Source organism: Ascaphus truei, unplaced genomic scaffold (assembly GCF_040206685.1).
Source record: "Ascaphus truei isolate aAscTru1 unplaced genomic scaffold, aAscTru1.hap1 HAP1_SCAFFOLD_794, whole genome shotgun sequence".
NCBI classification, from domain to species: Eukaryota; Metazoa; Chordata; class Amphibia; order Anura; family Ascaphidae; genus Ascaphus; species Ascaphus truei.
Window position 1 is genome coordinate 52,426 of NW_027457129.1, and position 23,584 is coordinate 76,009.

Genomic DNA, 23,584 nt, shown 5'->3' on the forward strand with positions numbered 1-23,584 from the left:
AGATATCGCGGTTTATCGGTATGTAGGGGATTGAGATGGCGGTTTATCGGTATGTAGGGGATTGAGAGAGCGCGGTTTATCGGTATGTATGGGACTGAGATATCGCGGTTTATCGGTATGTATGGGAGTGAGATATCGCGGTTTATCGGTATGTATGGGATTGAGAGAGCGCGGTTTATCGGTATGTACGGGACTGAGATATCGCGGTTTATCGGTATGTATGGGATTGAGATGGCGGTTTATCGGTATGTAGGGGATTGAGAGAGCGCGGTTTATCGGTATGTATGGGACTGAGATATCGCGGTTTATCGGTATGTATGGTACTGAGATATCGCGGTTTATCGGTATGTATGGTACTGAGATATCGCGGTTTATCGGTATGTAGGGGATTGAGATATGGCGGTTTATCGGTATGTATGGGACTGAGATCGCGGTTTATTGGTATGTATGGGATTGAGAGAGCGCGGTTTATTGGTATGTATGGGATTGAGAGAGCGTGGTTTATTGGTATGTAGGGCATTGAGAGTGCGTGGTTTATCAGTATGTAGGGGATTGAGAGAGCGCGGTTTATCGGTATGTATGGGACTGAGATATGGCGGTTTATCGGTATGTAGGGGATTGAGATATCGCGGTTTATCGGTATGTATGGGATTGAGATATCGCGGTTTATCGGTATGTAGGGGATTGAGATATCGCGGTTTATTGGTATGTAGGGGATTGAGAGAGCGCGGTTTATTGGTATGTAGGGAGGCCTGGATTGAAATGATTGACATATTGTGTTTTCTCTTGTAGAACGGACCGGAGCTTCCCTAGCACTGCACTTTCCAATGTAATGTGTCCGGAGCTTTCCGTGGGCTGCTGTGTATCGCTGCCAGAACATTCCGGAGACGCGGCTTCTTTTGGTTGTGATGGGTAACCCGTTGCCCTCCTTCCTAGTCACAGGAACGCAGTGTCCGTATTACAGGTGATGGGGAAACCATTATAATGAGTCAAGGCAGCAGCTACCTGCCCTGCCTGAATCCCCAGGGCCCAACTCCCAGCTCCGCCGGGTCAGAACCGAAAGCCATGACTGTCCGGGGTGGTTCATGCGACATCCGTGCGGGCCCGAGCGGCACAGAGAGAGCTCTCAAAATGAAGAGGAAGAAAAGCAAGAAGGAGCGTAACCACGCCAGGTTCAGCAATCCGCAGGCCAAGCGCGTCCTGGGGCAGGGGTCCCACGGGTCCTTCCCCCCAAAGTGTCCTCCCCCGAGCTGTGCGAGAGCGATTCCCCCCTCTGCACTGAGGGGAGCGTGCAACTCCAACCCGGTCATCATAACCCAGAGCCGCCTGACTCAGCACCTAGGGATCTTCAACAGGGAGGTGAAGTCTGCCGACATCGGGAGGCTCCTGAGCACGGGGGCGCAGGCGCAGGACCCCCGCAGCAAGTCCCAATCCCAGGGGGGCAGCACGGGGCCAGGGGACGTCACCCCCACACCTGGGACAGAACCGCAGGGTCAGGGAGAAGAGCCTGCCCCAAACATAACACAGGCTGACCAGAAAGGGACTTCCAGCAGCCAGCCGTCCAGCACATTGCCGGCCAGCGGGGCTGACATCTCCCCTCCCCAGCGGCACACAGCGCCCGTCCCGGAGGCAGCACTGGCAATCCTGCACATGCTCCGCTCCCAGCCTCCGTTCCCAGGCCGGAGCCTGCTGAGCGAGACACAACAGGCCATCACCGCAAATGTGCTGCTTCAGCACGGCACAATGCCCAACCTGTCGGCATTATCTGTGAGGAGGAAGCTGGACTACAGCAGCAAAGGTAAAGCACCCACAAGGCAGGGTTACCATGCACGCAGGCACTCGTGTCATGTGCTGTCTGCGATTCCAGTCTCTACAAATACACAGCTGCTTACCTGTAACGGTCACTAACCTCGCGTAGCACCCGATTGTAAGCTCTGCGGGCCACACATCGCCTCTACTGGTGCCTGAATCTATGTTTGTGGCACACATTGTTATAGTGTGTGTGTGTGTGTGTGTGTGTGTGTGTGTGTGTGTGTGTGTGTGTGTGTGTATATACATACACTTGTGTGAAAAAGAAAGTACACCCTCTTTGAGTTCTATGGTGTTACATATCAGGGAATAATAACAATCTGTTCCTTAGCAGGTCTTAAATTAGGTAAATACAACAGATGAACAACACATGACATATTACACCGTGTGTGTGTGTGTGTGTGTGTGTGTGCGTGTGTGTGCGCACACGACATATTACAGTGTGTGTGTGTGTGCGCACACGACATATTACTGTGTGTGTGTGTGTGTGTGTGTGTGTGCGCGTGCGCACACGACATATTACAGTGTGTGTGTGTGTGTGTGTACACATGACATATTACACTGTGTGTGTGTGTGTGTGTGTGTGGTGTGTGTGTGTGTGTGTGTGTGTGTGTGTGTGTGTGTGTGTGTGTGTGTGTGTGTGTGTGTGTACACATGACATAATACACCGCGTCATGATTTATTTAACAAAAATAAAGCCAAAATGGAGGAGTTATGTGTGAAAAACTAAGTACCCCCTTACTGCTTCCATAGGAATTAAGATGCTAAGTAGCAGACAGTTGCTGCTAATCAATGCCCTTGATTAATTGATCCTCAGCAAGTGTGACCACCCCTATAAAAGCCGAAGTTTTAGCAGTTTGCTGGTCTGGAGCATTCAGGGGTGTGTTAACACAATGCCAAGGAGGAAAGACATCAGCAATGCGCGTGCGCGGCGCCAACAACAGACGTCCCTCCATGGGGCCGGCCACAATGCGCGCACAGCGTCGCTCACCCTCACCCTCTCACACCCTCACCTCTCCCCCATCCCTCTCACACCCTCACCTCTCCCCCATCCCTCTCACACCCTCACCTCTCCCCCATCCCTCTCACACCCTCACCTCTCCCCCATCCCTCTCACACCCTCACCTGTCCCCCATACCCCGTACACCTCTCACACTCTCACATCCCTCTCTCTCCCCCTCGCCTCTCACCCTCACCTCTCCCTCTCTCACACCCTCACTTCCCTCCCTCTCTCACACCCTCACTTCCCTCCCTCTCTCACACCCTCACTTCCCTCCCTCTCTCACACCCTCACTTCCCTCCCTCTCTCACACCCTCACTTCCCTCCCTCTCTCACACCCTCACTTCCCTCCCTCTCTCACACCCTCACTTCCCTCCCTCTCTCACACCCTCTCCTCCCTCCCTCTCTCACACCCTCACTTCCCTCCCTCTCTCACACCCTCACTTCCCTCCCTCTCTCACACCCTCACTTCCCTCCCTCTCTCACACCCTCACTTCCCTCCCTCTCTCCACACACCCTCACTTACCTCCCTCTCTCCACACACCCTCACTTCCCTCCCTCTCTCCACACACCCTCACTTCCCTCCCTCTCTCCACACACCCTCACTTACCTCCCTCTCTCCACACACCCTCACTTCCCTCCCTCTCTCCACACACCCTCACTTCCCTCCCTCTCTCCACACACCCTCACTTCCCTCCCTCTCTCCACACACCCTCACTTCCCTCCCTCTCTCCACACACCCTCACTTCCCTCCCTCTCTCCACACACCCTCACTTCCCTCCCTCTCTCCTCACACCCTCACTTCCCTCCCTCTCTCCTCACACCCTCTCCTCCCTCCCTCTCCTCTCTCACACCCTCTCCTCCCTCCCTCTCTCACACCCTCATCTGTCCCCCATACCCTTTACACCTCTCACCCTCACCTCTCCCTCTCACACTCTCACTTCCCTCACCCTCCCGTCCCCCACACTCTCACACCCTCACTTCCCTCTCCTCACCTTCCACCCTCACCTCTCTCACACCCTTGCCCCTCCCTCTCTCACACCCTTGCCTCTCCCCCCTCCCTCTCTCACACCCTCACTTCTCTCTCCTCCCTCTCTCACACCCTCACTTCTCTCTCCTCCCTCTCTCACACCCTCACTTCTCTCTCCTCCCTTTCCCCCTCACCTCTCTTCGGCCTATGCTCTCCCACTATGGAATTTCCAGAAGGCCTCCAGCATAGCGCCGACTAATCACATACTTCCCTGCAAAGCCCAATCAGCGGCCTCGCGCCGAGACCACCCAATCGGCGGCCTCGCGCCGAGAAACCGCCAGTGTCCCCGTAGTATACAGGCAAGGTCTCGGCTCTGGGGTTCATGGGGTTCACGGTGTTGGAGATATGCCTGTGTTTTCATTTGGAAGTGCTGCCCTCTACAGTTTGTCATTAAGAAATGCAAGTGCTGTGACTTGCTTGTCAGATACATTTTAATGACTCATAAAATGAATGTGTTTAATAAAAATGAGAAATAACCCCCAGGTGCGCACCCCCTTAGTCCGCATGCAAAGTCCCGGGGGTCCAGGTTTCCTGGTCCTGGCGCTGTCTCTCTGATTATTACAGATACGGAGCCCGCGTATTTCATGGGATTCGTGTTTCCTGTTATTGCAGTTGGTGCTGACGCCTGTGAGGATATGGACCAGCGACACTCGAACATTGAGGGAACAGGCAGCAGGAAAACTGGGCATAGGTCAGAGAGAGAGAGAAACCTGAAGCAACGATTTCCACTTCAGTTCCTGTCCAGCCCCGAAGCCCGTCCCGTCCACACGGGCATCAAGAGTGTGAGTTTCCTGCACTTCTTCCTCCTCCAAAGTAGAGGCCAGAAACCAGCTGTAGTACAGTAACACCTGAGCGGGCCTCCTGTAAGCGCCCTGTGCACCTCCAGCTCTAGTACAGTAACACCTGAGCGGGCCTCCTGTAAGCGCCCTGTGCACCTCCAGCTGTAGTACAGTAACACCTGAGCGGGCCTCCTGTAAGCGCCCTGTGCACCTCCAGCTGTAGTACAGTAACACCTGAGCGGGCCTCCTGTAAGCGCCCTGTGCACCTCCAGCTGTAGTATAGTAACACCTGAGCGGGCCTCCTGTAAGCGCCCTGTGCACCTCCAGCTGTAGTATAGTAACACCTGAGCGGGCCTCCTGTAAGCACCCTGTGCACCTCCAGCTGTAGTACAGTAACACCTGAGCGGGCCTCCTGTAAGCGCCCTGTGCACCTCCAGCTGTAGTATAGTAACACCTGAGCGGGCCTCCTGTAAGCGCCCTGTGCACCTCCAGCTGTAGTATAGTAACACCTGAGCGGGCCTCCTGTAAGCGCCCTGTGCACCTCCAGCTGTAGTATAGTAACACCTGAGCGGGCCTCCTGTAAGCGCCCTGTGCACCTCCAGCTGTAGTATAGTAACACCTGAGCGGGCCTCCTGTAAGCACCCTGTGCACCTCCAGCTGTAGTACAGTAACACCTGAGCGGGCCTCCTGTAAGCGCCCTGTGCACCTCCAGCTGTAGTACAGTAACACCTGAGCGGGCCTCCTGTAAGCGCCCTGTGCACCTCCAGCTGTAGTACAGTAACACCTGAGCGGGCCTCCTGTAAGCGCCCTGTGCACCTCCAGCTGTAGTATAGTAACACCTGAGCGGGCCTCCTGTAAGCACCCTGTGCACCTCCAGCTGTAGTACAGTAACACCTGAGCGGGCCTCCTGTAAACGCCCTGTGCACCTCCAGCTGTAGTATAGTAACACCTGAGCGGGCCTCCTGTAAGCACCCTGTGCACCTCCAGCTGTAGTATAGTAACACCTGAGCGGGCCTCCTGTAAGCGCCCTGTGCACCTCCAGCTGTAGTACAGTAACACCTGAGCGGCCTCCTGTAAGCACCCTGTGCACCTCCAGCTGTAGTACAGTAACACCTGAGCGGGCCTCCTGTAAGCACCCTGTGCACCTCCAGCTGTAGTACAGTAACACCTGAGCGGGCCTCCTGTAAGCACCCTGTGCACCTCCAGCTGTAGTATAGTAACACCTGAGCGGGCCTCCTGTAAGCACCCTGTGCACCTCCAGCTGTAGTACAGTAACACCTGAGCGGGCCTCCTGTAAGCACCCTGTGCACCTCCAGCTGTAGTATAGTAACACCTGAGCGGGCCTCCTGTAAGCACCCTGTGCACCTCCAGCTGTAGTACAGTAACACCTGAGCGGGCCTCCTGTAAGCGCCCTGTGCACCTCCAGCTGTAGTATAGTAACACCTGAGCGGGCCTCCTGTAAGCGCCCTGTGCACCTCCAGCTGTAGTACAGTAACACCTGAGCGGGCCTCCTGTAAGCACCCTGTGCACCTCCAGCTGTAGTATAGTAACACCTGAGCGGGCCTCCTGTAAGCGCCCTGTGCACCTCCAGCTGTAGTACAGTAACACCTGAGCGGGCCTCCTGTAAGCACCCTGTGCACCTCCAGCTGTAGTACAGTAACACCTGAGCGGGCCTCCTGTAAGCGCCCTGTGCACCTCCAGCTGTAGTACAGTAACACCTGAGCGGGCCTCCTGTAAGCGCCCTGTGCACCTCCAGCTGTAGTACAGTAACACCTGAGCGGGCCTCCTGTAAGCGCCCTGTGCACCTCCAGCTGTAGTACAGTAACACCTGAGCGGGCCTCCTGTAAGCACCCTGTGCACCTCCAGCTGTAGTACAGTAACACCTGAGCGGGCCTCCTGTAAGCACCCTGTGCACCTCCAGCTGTAGTACAGTAACACCTGAGCGGGCCTCCTGTAAGCACCCTGTGCACCTCCAGCTGTAGTACAGTAACACCTGAGCGGGCCTCCTGTAAGCACCCTGTGCACCTCCAGCTGTAGTACAGTAACACCTGAGCGGGCCTCCTGTAAGCACCCTGTGCACCTCCAGCTGTAGTACAGTAACACCTGAGCTGCCTCCTGTAAGCACCCTGTGCACCTCCAGCTGTAGTACAGTAACACCTGAGCGGGCCTCCTGTAAGCACCCTGTGCACCTCCAGCTGTAGTACAGTAACACCTGAGCGGGCCTCCTGTAAGCGCCCTGTGCACCTCCAGCTGTAGTACAGTAACACCTGAGCGGGCCTCCTGTAAGCGCCCTGTGCACCTCCAGCTGTTGTACAGTAACACCTGAGCGGGCCTCCTGTAAGCGCCCTGTGCACCTCCAGCTGTAGTACAGTAACACCTGAGCGGGCCTCCTGTAAGCGCCCTGTGCACCTCCAGCTGTAGTATAGTAACACCTGAGCGGGCCTCCTGTAAGCGCCCTGTGCACCTCCAGCTGTAGTACAGTAACACCTGAGCGGGCCTCCTGTAAGCGCCCTGTGCACCTCCAGCTGTAGTACAGTAACACCTGAGCGGGCCTCCTGTAAGCGCCCTGTGCACCTCCAGCTGTAGTATAGTAACACCTGAGCGGGCCTCCTGTAAGCACCCTGTGCACCTCCAGCTGTAGTACAGTAACACCTGAGCGGGCCTCCTGTAAGCACCCTGTGCACCTCCAGCTGTAGTACAGTAACACCTGAGCGGGCCTCCTGTAAGCACCCTGTGCACCTCCAGCTGTAGTACAGTAACACCTGAGCGGGCCTCCTGTAAGCACCCTGTGCACCTCCAGCTGTAGTATAGTAACACCTGAGCGGGCCTCCTGTAAGCACCCTGTGCACCTCCAGCTGTAGTACAGTAACACCTGAGCGGGCCTCCTGTAAGCACCCTGTGCACCTCCAGCTGTAGTACAGTAACACCTGAGCGGGCCTCCTGTAAGCACCCTGTGCACCTCCAGCTGTAGTACAGTAACACCTGAGCTGCCTCCTGTAAGCACCCTGTGCACCTCCAGCTGTAGTAAAGTAACACCTGAGCTGCCTCCTGTAAGCACCCTGTGCACCTCCAGCTGTAGTACAGTAACACCTGAGCTGCCTCCTGTAAGCACCCTGTGCACCTCCAGCTGTAGTACAGTAACACCTGAGCTGCCTCCTGTAAGCACCCTGTGCACCTCCAGCTGTAGTATAGTAACACCTGAGCGGGCCTCCTGTAAGCACCCTGTGCACCTCCAGCTGTAGTACAGTAACACCTGAGCGGGCCTCCTGTAAGCACCCTGTGCACCTCCAGCTGTAGTACAGTAACACCTGAGCGGGCCTCCTGTAAGCACCCTGTGCACCTCCAGCTGTAGTACAGTAACACCTGAGCGGGCCTCCTGTAAGCACCCTGTGCACCTCCAGCTGTAGTATAGTAACACCTGAGCGGGCCTCCTGTAAGCACCCTGTGCACCTCCAGCTGTAGTACAGTAACACCTGAGCGGGCCTCCTGTAAGCACCCTGTGCACCTCCAGCTGTAGTATAGTAACACCTGAGCGGGCCTCCTGTAAGCACCCTGTGCACCTCCAGCTGTAGTATAGTAACACCTGAGCGGGCCTCCTGTAAGCACCCTGTGCACCTCCAGCTGTAGTACAGTAACACCTGAGCGGGCCTCCTGTAAGCGCCCTGTGCACCTTCAGCTGTAGTACAGTAACACCTGAGCGGGCCTCCTGTAAGCACCCTGTGCACCTCCAGCTGTAGTATAGTAACACCTGAGCGGGCCTCCTGTAAGCGACCTGTGCACCTCCAGCTGTAGTATAGTAACACCTGAGCGGGCCTCCTGTAAGCACCCTGTGCACCTCCAGCTGTAGTACAGTAACACCTGAGCTGCCTCCTGTAAGCACCCTGTGCACCTCCAGCTGTAGTATAGTAACACCTGAGCGGGCCTCCTGTAAGCACCCTGTGCACCTCCAGCTGTAGTATAGTAACACCTGAGCGGGCCTCCTGTAAGCACCCTGTGCACCTCCAGCTGTAGTATAGTAACACCTGAGCGGGCCTCCTGTAAGCGCCCTGTGCACCTCCTGCTGTAGTATAGTAACACCTGAGCGGGCCTCCTGTAAGCACCCTGTGCACCTCCAGCTGTAGTATAGTAACACCTGAGCGGGCCTCCTGTAAGCACCCTGTGCACCTCCAGCTGTAGTACAGTAACACCTGAGCGGGCCTCCTGTAAGCGCCCTGTGCACCTCCAGCTGTAGTATAGTAACACCTGAGCGGGCCTCCTGTAAGCGCCCTGTGCACCTCCAGCTGTAGTACAGTAACACCTGAGCGGGCCTCCTGTAAGCGCCCTGTGCACCTTCAGCTGTAGTACAGTAACACCTGAGCGGGCCTCCTGTAAGCACCCTGTGCACCTCCAGCTGTAGTATAGTAACACCTGAGCGGGCCTCCTGTAAGCGACCTGTGCACCTCCAGCTGTAGTATAGTAACACCTGAGCGGGCCTCCTGTAAGCACCCTGTGCACCTCCAGCTGTAGTATAGTAACACCTGAGCGGGCCTCCTGTAAGCACCCTGTGCACCTCCAGCTGTAGTACAGTAACACCTGAGCGGGCCTCCTGTAAGCACCCTGTGCACCTCCAGCTGTAGTACAGTAACACCTGAGCGGGCCTCCTGTAAGCACCCTATGCACCTCCAGCTGTAGTACAGTAACACCTGAGCGGGCCTCCTGTAAGCACCCTGTGCACCTCCAGCTGTAGTACAGTAACACCTGAGCGGGCCTCCTGTAAGCACCCTGTGCACCTCCAGCTGTAGTACAGTAACACCTGAGCGGGCCTCCTGTAAGCACCCTGTGCACCTCCAGCTGTAGTACAGTAACACCTGAGCGGGCCTCCTGTAAGCACCCTGTGCACCTCCAGCTGTAGTATAGTAACACCTGAGCGGGCCTCCTGTAAGCACCCTGTGCACCTCCAGCTGTAGTACAGTAACACCTGAGCGGGCCTCCTGTAAGCACCCTGTGCACCTCCAGCTGTAGTACAGTAACACCTGAGCGGGCCTCCTGTAAGCACCCTGTGCACCTCCAGCTGTAGTACAGTAACACCTGAGCGGGCCTCCTGTAAGCACCCTGTGCACCTCCAGCTGTAGTACAGTAACACCTGAGCGGGCCTCCTGTAAGCACCCTGTGCACCTCCAGCTGTAGTACAGTAACACCTGAGCGGGCCTCCTGTAAGCACCCTGTGCACCTCCAGCTGTAGTACAGTAACACCTGAGCGGGCCTCCTGTAAGCACCCTGTGCACCTCCAGCTGTAGTACAGTAACACCTGAGCGGGCCTCCTGTAAGCACCCTGTGCACCTCCAGCTGTAGTATAGTAACACCTGAGCGGGCCTCCTGTAAGCACCCTGTGCACCTCCAGCTGTAGTACAGTAACACCTGAGCGGGCCTCCTGTAAGCGCCCTGTGCACCTCCAGCTGTAGTACAGTAACACCTGAGCGGGCCTCCTGTAAGCACCCTGTGCACCTCCAGCTGTAGTACAGTAACACCTGAGCGGGCCTCCTGTAAGCACCCTGTGCACCTCCAGCTGTAGTACAGTAACACCTGAGCGGGCCTCCTGTAAGCACCCTGTGCACCTCCAGCTGTAGTACAGTAACACCTGAGCGGGCCTCCTGTAAGCGCCCTGTGCACCTCCAGCTGTAGTACAGTAACACCTGAGCGGGCCTCCTGTAAGCGACCTGTGCACCTCCAGCTGTAGTACAGTAACACCTGAGCGGGCCTCCTGTAAGCGCCCTGTGCACCTCCAGCTGTAGTACAGTAACACCTGAGCGGGCCTCCTGTAAGCGCCCTGTGCACCTCCAGCTGTAGTACAGTAACACCTGAGCGGGCCTCCTGTAAGCACCCTGTGCACCTCCAGCTGTAGTACAGTAACACCTGAGCGGGCCTCCTGTAAGCACCCTGTGCACCTCCAGCTGTAGTACAGTAACACCTGAGCGGGCCTCCTGTAAGCACCCTGTGCACCTCCAGCTGTAGTACAGTAACACCTGAGCGGGCCTCCTGTAAGCGCCCTGTGCACCTCCAGCTGTAGTACAGTAACACCTGAGCGGGCCTCCTGTAAGCGACCTGTGCACCTCCAGCTGTAGTACAGTAACACCTGAGCGGGCCTCCTGTAAGCGCCCTGTGCACCTCCAGCTGTAGTACAGTAACACCTGAGCGGGCCTCCTGTAAGCGCCCTGTGCACCTCCAGCTGTAGTACAGTAACACCTGAGCGGGCCTCCTGTAAGCGCCCTGTGCACCTCCAGCTGTAGTACAGTAACACCTGAGCGGGCCTCCTGTAAGCACCCTGTGCACCTCCAGCTGTAGTACAGTAACACCTGAGCGGGCCTCCTGTAAGCACCCTGTGCACCTCCAGCTGTAGTATAGTAACACCTGAGCGGGCCTCCTGTAAGCACCCTGTGCACCTCCAGCTGTCAGTTACATTCTTGGCTCGGGGGGAAAGCTCCCTAAGCACCGCCCCGTCCAGGGTCCTCTCGTAACCAGCACGGGGCACACTGTGCGGGAAGGAAATGGTTACTGGTCACTGTAGGAGACGAGTGCAGAGGTATAACCAGGGGGACACAGATTTGGGGGAAACAAACATTGGCTTTTATTTAGCCCGTATCTTCAAACAACACATCTTTAAGGCAGGATACAAATTAGCAGAACGGCCTGTCCCCTTGTAAGGGATAACTCACGTCCCCGGTCCCTATCTGCAGGGCTGGGGGGATACACCCCTTACCCACCTATCCCTGTGTAAGGGGTAACTCACTCCCCCAGTCCCTATCTGCAGGGCTGGGGGGATACGCCCCTTACCCACCTATCCCTGTGTAAGGGATAACTCACTCTCCCAGTCCCTATCTGCAGGGCTGGGAGGATACCCCCCTTACCCACCTATCCCTGTGTAAGGGGTAACTCACTCTCCCCGTCCCTATCTGCAGGGCTGGGGGGATACGCCCCTTACCCACCTATCCCTGTGTAAGGGATAACTCACGTCCCCGGTCCCTATCTGCAGGGCTGGGAGGATACGCCCCTTACCCACCTATCCCTGTGTAAGGGATAACTCACTCCCCCAGTCCCTATCTGCGGAGCTGGGAGGATACGCCCCTTACCCACCTATCCCTGTGTAAGGGATAACTCACTCCCCTAGTCCCTATCTGCAGGGCTGGGAGGATACGCCCCTTACCCACCTATCCCTGTGTAAGGGGTAACTCACTCCCCCAGTCCCTATCTGCGGAGCTGGGAGGATACGCCTCTTACCCACCTATCCCTGTGTAAGGGGTAACTCACGTCCCCGGTCCCTATCTGCAGGGCTGGGAGGATACGCCCCTTACCACCTATCCCTGTGTAAGGGGTAACTCACTCTCCCAGTCCCTATCTGCAGGGCTGGGGGGATACGCCCCTTACCCACCTATCCCTGTGTAAGGGATTACTCACTCCCCCAGACCCTATCTGCAGGGCTGGGGGGATACGCCCCTTACCCACCTATCCCTGTGTAAGGGATAACTCACTCTCCCAGTCCCTATCTGCAGGGCTGGGGGGATACGCCCCTTACCCACCTATCCCTGTGTAAGGGGTAACTCACGTCCCCGGTCCCTATCTGCAGGGCTGGGAGGATACGCCCCTTACCACCTATCCCTGTGTAAGGGGTAACTCACTCCCCCGTCCCTATCTGCAGGGCTGGGGGGATACGCCCCTTACCCACCTATCCCTGTGTAAGGGATAACTCACTTCCCCCAGTCCCTATCTGCAGGGCTGGGGGGATACGCCCCTTACCCACCTATCCCTGTGTAAGGGATAACTCACTTCCCCCAGTCCCTATCTGCAGGGCTGGGGGGATACGCCCCTTACCCACCTATCCCTGTGTAAGGGATAACTCACTTCCCCCAGTCCCTATCTGCAGGGCTGGGAGGATACGCCTCTTACCCACCTATCCCTGTGTAAGGGATAACTCACTCTCCCTGTCCCTATCTGCAGGGCTGGGGGGATACGCCCCTTACCCACCTATCCCTGTGTAAGGGGTAACTCACTCCCCCGTCCCTATCTGCAGGGCTGGGAGGATACGCCCCTTACCCACCTATCCCTGTGTAAGGGGTAACTCACTCTCACAGTCCCTTTCTGCAGGGCTGGGAGGATACGCCCCTTACCCACCTACCCCTGTGTAAGGGATAACTCACTCTCCCTGTCCCTATCTGCAGAGCTGGGAGGATACGCCCCTTACCCACCTATCCCTGTGTAAGGGGTAACTCACATCCCTCGTCCCTATCTGCAGGGCTGGGAGGATACGCCCCTTACCCACCTATCCCTGTGTAAGGGATAACTCACTCTCCCAGTCCCTATCTGCAGGGCTGGGAGGATACGCCCCTTACCCACCTATCCCTGCGTAAGGGGTAACTCACTCTCCCAGTCCCTATCTGCAGGGCTGGGGGGATACGCCTCTTACCCACCTATCCCTGTGTAAGGGATAACTCACACTCCCAGTCCCTATCTGCAGGGCTGGGGGGATACGCCCCTTACCCACCTATCCCTGTGTAAGGGATAACTCACTCCCCAGTCCCTATCTGCAGGGCTGGGGGGATACGCCCCTTACCCACCTATCCCTGTGTAAGGGATAACTCACTCCCCAGTCCCTATCTGCAGGGCTGGGGGGATACGCCCCTTACCCACCTATCCCTGTGTAAGGGATAACTCACTCTCCCAGTCCCTATCTGCAGGGCTGGGAGGATACGCCCCTTACCCACCTATCCCTGTGTAAGGGGTAACTCACTCTCCCAGTCCCTATCTGCAGGGCTGGGAGGATACGCCCCTTACCCACCTATCCCTGTGTAAGGGGTAACTCACTTCCCCCTCCCTATCTGCAGGGCTGGGAGGATACGCCCCTTACCCAGCTATCCCTGTGTAAGGGGTAACTCACATCCCTCGTTCCTATCTGCAGGGCTGGGGGGATACGCCCCTTTCCCACCTATCCCTGTGTAAGGGATAACTCACTCCCCCCGTCCCTATCTGCAGGGCTGGGAGGATACGTCCCTTACCCACCTATCCCTGTGTAAGGGATAACTCACTCTCCCAGTCCCTATCTGCAGGGCTGGGGGGATACACCCCTTACCCACCTATCCCTGTGTAAGGGATAACTCACGTCCCAGGTCCCTATCTGCAGGGCTGGGAGGATACGCCCCTTACCCACCTATCCCTGTGTAAGGGATAACTCACTCTCCCGGTCCCTATCTGCAGGGCTGGGGGGATACGCCCCTTACCCACCTATCCCTGTGTAAGGGGTAACTCACTCCCCCGTCCCTATCTGCAGGGCTGGGAGGATACGCCCCTTACCCACCTATCCCTGTGTAAGGGGTAACTCACGTCCCCGGTCCCTATCTGCAGGGCTGGGAGGATACGCCTCTTACCCACCTATCCCTGTGTAAGGGATAACTCACGTCCCCGGTCCCTATCTGCAGGGCTGGGGGGATACACCCCTTACCCACCTATCCCTGTGTAAGGGGTAACTCACTCCCCCAGTCCCTATCTGCAGGGCTGGGGGGATACGCCCCTTACCCACCTATCCCTGTGTAAGGGATAACTCACTCTCCCCGTCCCTATCTGCAAGGCTGGGGGGATACACCCCTTACCCACCTATCCCTGTGTAAGGGATAACTCACGTCCCAGGTCCCTATCTGCAGGGCTGGGAGGATACGCCTCTTACCCACCTATCCCTGTGTAAGGGATAACTCACTCTCCCAGTCCCTATCTGCAGGGCTGGGAGGATACGCCCCTTACCCACTTATCCCTGTGTAAGGGATAACTCACTCCCCCAGTCCCTATCTGCAGGGCTGGGAGGATACGCCCCTTACCCACCCATCCCTGTGTAAGCGATAACTCACTCTCCCAGTCCCTATCTGCAGGGCTGGGAGGATACGCCTCTTACCCACCTATCCCTGTGTAAGGGGTAACTCACTCTCCCAGTCCCTATCTCCAGGGCTGGGGGAATGTACCCCTTACCCACCTATCCATGTGTAAGGGATAACTCACTCCCCCCGTCCCTATCTGCGGGGCTGGGAGGATACGCCTCTTACCCACCTATCCCTGTGTAAGGGGTAACTCGCTCTCCCAGTCCCTATCTGCAGGGCAGGGAGGATACGCCCCTTACCCACCTTTCCCTGTGTAAGGGGTAACTCACTCTCCCAGTCCCTATCTGCAGGGCAGGGAGGATACGCCCCTTACCCACCTTTCCCTGTGTAAGGGATAACTCACTCTCCCAGTCCCTATCTGCAGGGCTGGGGGGATACGCCCCTTACCCACCTATCCCTGTGTAAGGGGTAACTCACTCCCCCAGTCCCTATCTGCAGGGCTGGGAGGATACGCATCTTACCCACCTATCCCTGTGTAAGGGATAACTCACTCCCCCTGTCCCTATCTGCAGGGCTGGGAGGATACGCCCCTTACCCACCTATCCCTTGTTAAGGGATAACTCACTCTCCTAGTCCCTATCTGCAGGGCTGGGGGGATACGCCTCTTACCCACCTACCCCTGTGTAAGGGATAACTCACCTTCCCAGTCCCTATCTGCAGGGCTGGGGGGATACGCCCCTTACCCACCTATCCCTGTGTAAGGGGTAACTCACTCCCCCTGTCCCTATCTGCAGTGCTGGGGGGATACGCCCCTTACCCACCTATCCCTGTGTAAGGGGTAACTCACTATCCCCGTCCCTATCTGCAGGGCTGGGAGGATACGCCCCTTACCCACCTATCCCTTGTTGAGGGATAACTCGCTTCCCCCAGTCCCTATCTGCAGGGCTGGGAGGATACGCCTCTTACCCACCTATCCCTGTGTAAGGGATAACTCACTCTCCCAGTCCCTATCTGCAGGGCTGGGAGGATATGCCTCTTACCCACCTATCCCTGTGTAAGGGGTAACTCACTCTCCCAGTCCCTATCTGCAGGGCTGGGAGGATACACCCCTTACCCACATATCCCTATGTAAGGGATAACTCACTCTCCCAGTCCCTATCTGCAGGGCTGGGAGGATACGCCCCTTACCCACCTATCCCTGTGTAAGGGTAACTCACTCTCCCAGTCCCTATCTGCAGGGCTGGGAGGATACGCCTCTTACCCACCTATCCCTGTGTAAGGGGTAACTCACCTCCCCGGTCCCTATCTGCAGGGCTGGGAGGATACGCCCCTTACCCACCTATCCCTGTGTAAGGGATAACTCACTCTCCCAGTCCCAATCTGCAGGGCTGGGAGGATACGCCCCTTACCCACCTATCCCTGTGTAAGGGGTAACTCACGTCCCAGGTCCCTATCTGCAGGGCTGGGGGGATACGCCCCTTACCCACCTATCCCTGTGTAAGGGATAACTCACTCTCCCAGTCCCAATCTGCAGGGCTGGGAGGATACGCCCCTTACCCACCTATCCCTGTGTAAGGGGTAACTCACGTCCCAGGTCCCTATCTGCAGGGCTGGGAGGATACCCCCCTTACCCACCTATCCATGTGTAAGGGGTAACTCACTCTCCCAGTCCCTATCTGCAGGGCTGGGAGGATACGCCCCTTACCCACCTATCCCTGTGTAAGGGGTAACTCACGTCCCAGGTCCCTATCTGCAGGGCTGGGGGGATACGCCCCTTACCCACCTATCCCTGTGTAAAGGATAACTCACTCTCCCAGTCCCAATCTGCAGGGCTGGGAGGATACGCCCCTTACCCACCTATCCCTGTGTAAGGGGTAACTCACGTCCCAGGTCCCTATCTGCAGGGCTGGGAGGATACCCCCCTTACCCACCTATCCCTGTGTAAGGGGTAACTCACGTCCCAGGTCCCTATCTGCAGGGCTGGGAGGATACCCCCCTTACCCACCTATCCCTGTGTAAGGGGTAACTCACTCTCACAGTCCCTATCTGCAGGGCTGGGAGGATACGCCTCTTACCCACCTATCCCTGTGTAAGGGATAACTCACTCTCCCCGGTCCCTATCTGCAGAGCTGGGAGGATACGCCTCTTACCCACCTATCCCTGTGTAAGGGATAACTCACTCTCCCCGGTCCCTATCTGCAGAGCTGGGAGGATACGCCCCTTACCCACCTATCCCTGTGTAAGGGATAACTCACTCTCCCAGCCCCTATCTGCAGGGCTGGGAGGATACGCCCCTTACCCACCTATCCCCCTGTAAGGGCTGACTCGCATCCCCCGTCCCTCTCTTGGGGCTGGGAGGGTCGGCCTCTTACCAGACTCTGACCCAAAGTCCAAAGAGGTACCTGTTATCAGGGGCTCGTTCCCTCAGTCTGGGTTGGTGTCCGTGGGTGGGGTGGCACTCTCTAGCGGAATCCAGAGACTGCTGTGTCCTGGAATAGAGGGGCTGCTTCCCTGGGATCTCTCTGGCAGCACACACCTCCTGGAGTAGAGGGGCTGGTTCCCTGGGATCTCTCTGGCAGCACACACCTCCTGGAGTAGAGGGGCTGGTTCCCTGGGATCTCTCTGGCAGCACACACACCTCCTGGAGTAGAGGGGCTGGTTCCCTGGGATCTCTCTGGCAGCACACACCTCCTGGAGTAGAGGGGCTGGTTCCCTGGGATCTCTCTGGCAGCACACACCTCCTGGAGTAGAGGGGCTGGTTCCCTGGGATCTCTCTGGCAGCACACACCTCCTGGAATAGAGGGGCTGGTTCCGTGGGATCTCTCTGGCAGCACACACCTCCTGGAATAGAGGGGCTGGTTCCCTGGGATCTCTCTGGCAGCACACACCTCCTGGAGTAGAGGGGCTGGTTCCCTGGGATCTCTCTGGCAGCACACACCTCCTGGAGTAGAGGGGCTGGTTCCCTGGGATCTCTCTGGCAGCACACACCTCCTGGAATAGAGGGGCTGGTTCCCTGGGATCTCTCTGGCAGCACACACCTCCTGGAATAGAGGGGCTGGTTCCCTGGGATCTCTCTGGCAGCACACACCTCCTGGAGTAGAGGGGCTGGTTCCCTGGGATCTCTCTGGCAGCACACACCTCCTGGAGTAGAGGGGCTGGTTCCCTGGGATCTCTCTGGCAGCACACACCTCCTGGAGTAGAGGGGCTGGTTCCCTGGGATCTCTCTGGCAGCACACACCTCCTGGAATAGAGGGGCTGGTTCCGTGGGATCTCTCTGGCAGCACACACCTCCTGGAATAGAGGGGCTGGTTCCCTGGGATCTCTCTGGCAGCACACACCTCCTGGAGTAGAGGGGCTGGTTCCCTGGGATCTCTCTGGCAGCACACACCTCCTGGAGTAGAGGGGCTGGTTCCCTGGGATCTCTGGCAGCACACACCTCCTGGAGTAGAGGGGCTGGTTCCCTGGGATCTCTCTGGCAGCACACACCTCCTGGAGTAGAGGGGCTGGTTCCCTGGGATCTCTCTGGCAGCACACACCTCCTGGAGTAGAGGGGCTGGTTCCCTGGGATCTCTCTGGCAGCACACACCTCCTGGAATAGAGGGGCTGGTTCCCTGGGATCTCTCTGGCAGCACACACCTCCTGGAATAGAGGGGCTGGTTCCCTGGGATCTCTCTGGCAGCACACACCTCCTGGAATAGAGGGGCTGGTTCCCTGGGATCTCTCTGGCAGCACACACCTCCTGGAGTAGAGGGGCTGGTTCCCTGGGATCTCTCTGGCAGCACACACCTCCTGGAGTAGAGGGGCTGGTTCCCTGGGATCTCTCTGGCAGCACACACCTCCTGGAGTAGAGGGGCTGGTTCCCTGGGATCTCTCTGGCAGCACACACCTCCTGGAATAGAGGGGCTGGTTCCCTGGGATCTCTCTGGCAGCACACACCTCCTGGAGTAGAGGGGCTGGTTCCCTGGGATCTCTCTGGCAGCACACACCTCCTGGAATAGAGGGACTGGTTCCCTGGGATCTCTCTGGCAGCACACACCTCCTGGAATAGAGGGGCTGGTTCCCTGGGATCTCTCTGGCAGCACACACCTCCTGGAATAGAGGGGCTGGTTCCCTGGGATCTCTCTGGCAGCACACACCTCCTGGAATAGAGGGGCTGGTTCCCTGGGATCTCTCTGGCAGCACACACCTCCTGGAATAGAGGGACTGGTTCCCTGGGATCTCTGGCAGCACACACCTCCTGGAATAGAGGGGCTGGTTCCCTGGGATCTCTCTGGCAGCACACACCTCCTGGAGTAGAGGGGCTGGTTCCCTGGGATCTCTCTGGCAGCACACACCTCCTGGAATAGAGGGGCTGGTTCCCTGGGATCTCTCTGGCAGCACACACCTCCTGGAATAGAGGGGCTGGTTCCCTGGGATCTCTCTGGCAGCACACACCTCCTGGAGTAGAGGGGCTGGTTCCCTGGGATCTCTCTGGCAGCATACACCTCCTGGAGTAGAGGGGCTGGTTCCCTGGGATCTCTCTGGCAGCACACACCTCCTGGAATAGAGGGGCTGGTTCCCTGGGATCTCTCTGGCAGCATACACCTCCTGGAATAGAGGGGCTGGTTCCCTGGGATCTCTCTGGCAGCACACACCTCCTGGAGTAGAGGGGCTGGTTCCCTGGGATCTCTCTGGCAGCACACACCTCCTGGAGTAGAGGGGCTGGTTCCCTGGGATCTCTCTGGCAGCACACACCTCCTGGAGTAGAGGGGCTGCTTCCCTGGGATCTCTCTGGCAGCACACACCTCCTGGAATAGAGGGGCTGGTTCCCTGGGATCTCTCTGGCAGCACACACCTCCTGGAGTAGAGGGGCTGGTTCCCTGGGATCTCTCTGGCAGCACACACCTCCTGGAGTAGAGGGGCTGGTTCCCTGGGATCTCTCTGGCAGCACACACCTCCTGGAATAGAGGGGCTGGTTCCCTGGGATCTCTCTGGCAGCACACACCTCCTGGAATAGAGGGGCTGGTTCCCTGGGATCTCTCTGGCAGCACACACCTCCTGGAGTAGAGGGGCTGGTTCCCTGGGATCTCTCTGGCAGCACACACCTCCTGGAATAGAGGGGCTGGTTCCCTGGGATCTCTCTGGCAGCACACACCTCCTGGAGTAGAGGGGCTGGTTCCCTGGGATCTCTCTGGCAGCACACACCTCCTGGAATAGAGGGGCTGGTTCCCTGGGATCTCTCTGGCAGCACACACCTCCTGGAATAGAGGGGCTGGTTCCCTGGGATCTCTCTGGCAGCACACACCTCCTGGAGTAGAGGGGCTGGTTCCCTGGGATCTCTCTGGCAGCACACACCTCCTGGAGTAGAGGGGCTGGTTCCCTGGGATCTCTCTGGCAGCACACACCTCCTGGAATAGAGGGGCTGGTTCCCTGGGATCTCTCTGGCAGCACACACCTCCTGGAGTAGAGGGGCTGGTTCCCTGGGATCTCTCTGGCAGCACACACCTCCTGGGATCTCTCTGGCAGCACACACCTCCTGGAATAGAGGGGCTGGTTCCCTGGGATCTCTCTGGCAGCACACACCTCCTGGAGTAGAGGGGCTGGTTCCCTGGGATCTCTCTGGCAGCACACACCTCCTGGAGTAGAGGGGCTGCTTCCCTGGGATCTCTCTGGCAGCACACACCTCCTGGAATAGAGGGGCTGGTTCCCTGGGATCTCTCTGGCAGCACACACCTCCTGGAGTAGAGGGGCTGGTTCCCTGGGATCTCTCTGGCAGCACACACCTCCTGGAGTAGAGGGGCTGGTTCCCTGGGATCTCTCTGGCAGCACACACCTCCTGGAATAGAGGGGCTGGTTCCCTGGGATCTCTCTGGCAGCACACACCTCCTGGAGTAGAGGGGCTGGTTCCCTGGGATCTCTCTGGCAGCACACACCTCCTGGAATAGAGGGGCTGGTTCCCTGGGATCTCTCTGGCAGCACACACCTCCTGGAGTAGAGGGGCTGGTTCCCTGGGATCTCTCTGGCAGCACACACCTCCTGGAATAGAGGGGCTGGTTCCCTGGGATCTCTCTGGCAGCACACACCTCCTGGAGTAGAGGGGCTGGTTCCCTGGGATCTCTCTGGCAGCACACACCTCCTGGAATAGAGGGGCTGGTTCCCTGGGATCTCTCTGGCAGCACACACCTCCTGGAGTAGAGGGGCTGGTTCCCTGGGATCTCTCTGGCAGCACACACCTCCTGGAATAGAGGGGCTGGTTCCCTGGGATCTCTCTGGCAGCACACACCTCCTGGAATAGAGGGGCTGGTTCCCTGGGATCTCTCTGGCAGCACACACCTCCTGGAGTAGAGGGGCTGGTTCCCTGGGATCTCTCTGGCAGCACACACCTCCTGGAGTAGAGGGGCTGGTTCCCTGGGATCTCTCTGGCAGCACACACCTCCTGGAATAGAGGGGCTGGTTCCCTGGGATCTCTCTGGCAGCACACACCTCCTGGAGTAGAGGGGCTGGTTCCCTGGGATCTCTCTGGCAGCACACACCTCCTGGGATCTCTCTGGCAGCACACACCTCCTGGAATAGAGGGGCTGGTTCCCTGGGATCTCTCTGGCAGCACACACCTCCTGGAGTAGAGGGGCTGGTTCCCTGGGATCTCTCTGGCAGCACACACCTCCTGGAGTAGAGGGGCTGGTTCCCTGGGATCTCTCTGGCAGCACACACCTCCTGGAGTAGAGGGGCTGGTTCCCTGGGATCTCTCTGGCAGCACACACCTCCTGGAGTAGAGGGGCTGGTTCCCTGGGATCTCTCTGGCAGCACACACCTCCTGGAATAGAGGGGCTGGTTCCCTGGGATCTCTCTGGCAGCACACACCTCCTGGAATAGAGGGGCTGGTTCCCTGGGATCTCTCTGGCAGCACACACCTCCTGGAATAGAGGGGCTGGTTCCGTGGGATCTCTCTGGCAGCACACACCTCCTGGAATAGAGGGGCTGGTTCCCTGGGATCTCTCTGGCAGCACACACCTCCTGGAATAGAGGGGCTGGTTCCCTGGGATCTCTCTGGCAGCACACACCTCCTGGAGTAGAGGGGCTGGTTCCCTGGGATCTCTCTGGCAGCACACACCTCCTGGAGTAGAGGGGCTGGTTCCCTGGGATCTCTCTGGCAGCACACACCTCCTGGAATAGAGGGGCTGGTTCCCTGGGATCTCTCTGGCAGCACACACCTCCTGGAATAGAGGGGCTGGTTCCCTGGGATCTCTCTGGCAGCACACACCTCCTGGAATAGAGGGGCTGGTTCCCTGGGATCTCTCTGGCAGCACACACCTCCTGGAATAGAGGGGCTGGTTCCCTGGGATCTCTCTGGCAGCACACACCTCCTTAGTGCTAGAGAGATCCCCTGCAGATTAAGCAGGAGCTTTTCTACCTGTCTGATGAGCCAGGTGGAGACTGGTTAATTGTCTCTAGTTGCAATTAACCAGCTCCCTGCTGGATTCCTCGGCCATATACAGGCTTCCTATTAAGGCCTTAACCGGTCTAGTCACAGTCAGTGAGTTAGATGCACAACGTTTCCACCCCAAAGACCTTCCTCAGGGCAAACACTTTTATTTTAAGGGAAAATGCGTGACAATCTCGCAGACGCAATGCATGCTGGGAATGCAGTTACCAAGCAACAGGTAAACAAATCAGAGACAGAGTGCAAAATCCTTATACCCATTAAAAATACAATGGGTGCTGAGTAATTGCAATATTGAAAAAATATATAATAAAGTATTAATATATTGAGGATATTCTAACTATATATATATATATATATATATAATGTAGAGGTATCAGTACCGTGTTAGCCGAGCTTCAATAATTCCTTGCTTCATTCATTGTAACATCGCCGGAAGAAGAGATCAGTGTATCTCAAAAGCTCGCACAAATAAAAGCATTTCGTTAGCCACAGAACGGTATCATCTATTTATTTTTTGATTATATATTAATATATATATATTAATATAATGATAATTGATTCAGCTAGCGCTCTTGCCTTGGTATGCAGAATAGGCGCCCTGTTGGTGAAAAACCTAGTAAACAGAGTGAAATAATGCTACTATAATAAGCAAAGTTACCCATTGCAGCAGGGAAACCAGCGATGTGCGAGTCCTGAGGAGTCCTGAGGAGTCCTGAGCCGACTGAGGAGTCCTGAGCCGACTGAGGAGTCCTGAGCCGACTGAGGAGTCCTGAGCCGACTGAGGAGTCCTGAGCCGACTGAGGAGTCCTGAGCCGACTGAGGAGTCCTGAGCCGACTGAGGAGTCCTGAGCAGTCCTGAGCAGTCCTGAGCAGTCCTGAGCAGTCCTGAGCAGTCCTGAGGAGTCCTGAGGAGTCCTGAGGAGTCCTGAGGAGTCCTGAGGAGTCCTGTGCCCCACTGAGGAGTCCTGTGCCCCACTGAGGAGTCCTGTGCCCCACTGAGGAGTCCTGTGCCCCACTGAGGAGTCCTGTGCCCCACTGAGGAGTCCTGTGCCCCACTGAGGAGTCCTGTGCCGGGATTCCTGAGGCCTGAGGACTCGCACATCGCTGGTTTCCCTGCTGCAATGGGTAACTTTGCTTATTATAGTAGCATTATTTCACTCTGTTTACTAGGTTTTTCACCAACAGGGCGCCTATTCTGCACATAGGGATTTTCCATGGGCAAACCACCAGGACATACCCGTTTCGGATAAGGATTGGACTATGGACTGGACACTAAGGCTCTTGGACATTGAGCAGGTTTTGCATTAAAGATTATCATGTTTTGCCTTTTAGGTGGTTAATGCCCCATTTATCAGTAATGTCATTAGAAGCCACACCCAGGCTACATATTATGTATCCATTGCAATGGTCTTGTGACGCTTCTGCCACAGCTTTATGCCAGGGCAGTTTATATTGGCCACGTGCCGGGGCCACGGAAACAGCCACTGATTTGATACTAGGTCCACGAGTGACCAACAGCCTTCCACATCGTGATTTTAACATTTATATTTATATTTTTGCACTTAGCATGTTGGAATATTGATTTTTGTATGACAGTGCATGTCTGACCTTGGCCTCATATGCAATTTGTGGTTGGGGCTTTTTTCTGTTTGCCACACAAGTGACACTGCAGCAATGTGAATAGGGACCACAGTTCAGCTCTATGGC

General features: G+C 56.9%; 1 protein-coding gene across 1 annotated transcript in view; it reads left to right on the forward strand.

The window, feature by feature from the left end:
- Nucleotides 1-23,584, forward strand: part of LOC142486231 (uncharacterized) — a 75,758-nt gene that overhangs the window by 49,107 nt on the left and 3,067 nt on the right. Inside the window, exons 2-3 of the mRNA XM_075584869.1 lie at nt 793-1,798; nt 4,452-4,621. Coding sequence (XP_075440984.1) covers nt 985-1,798; nt 4,452-4,621 — 984 coding nt within the window. The 5' untranslated portion in view covers nt 793-984. The remainder of the gene's footprint in view (nt 1-792; nt 1,799-4,451; nt 4,622-23,584) is intronic.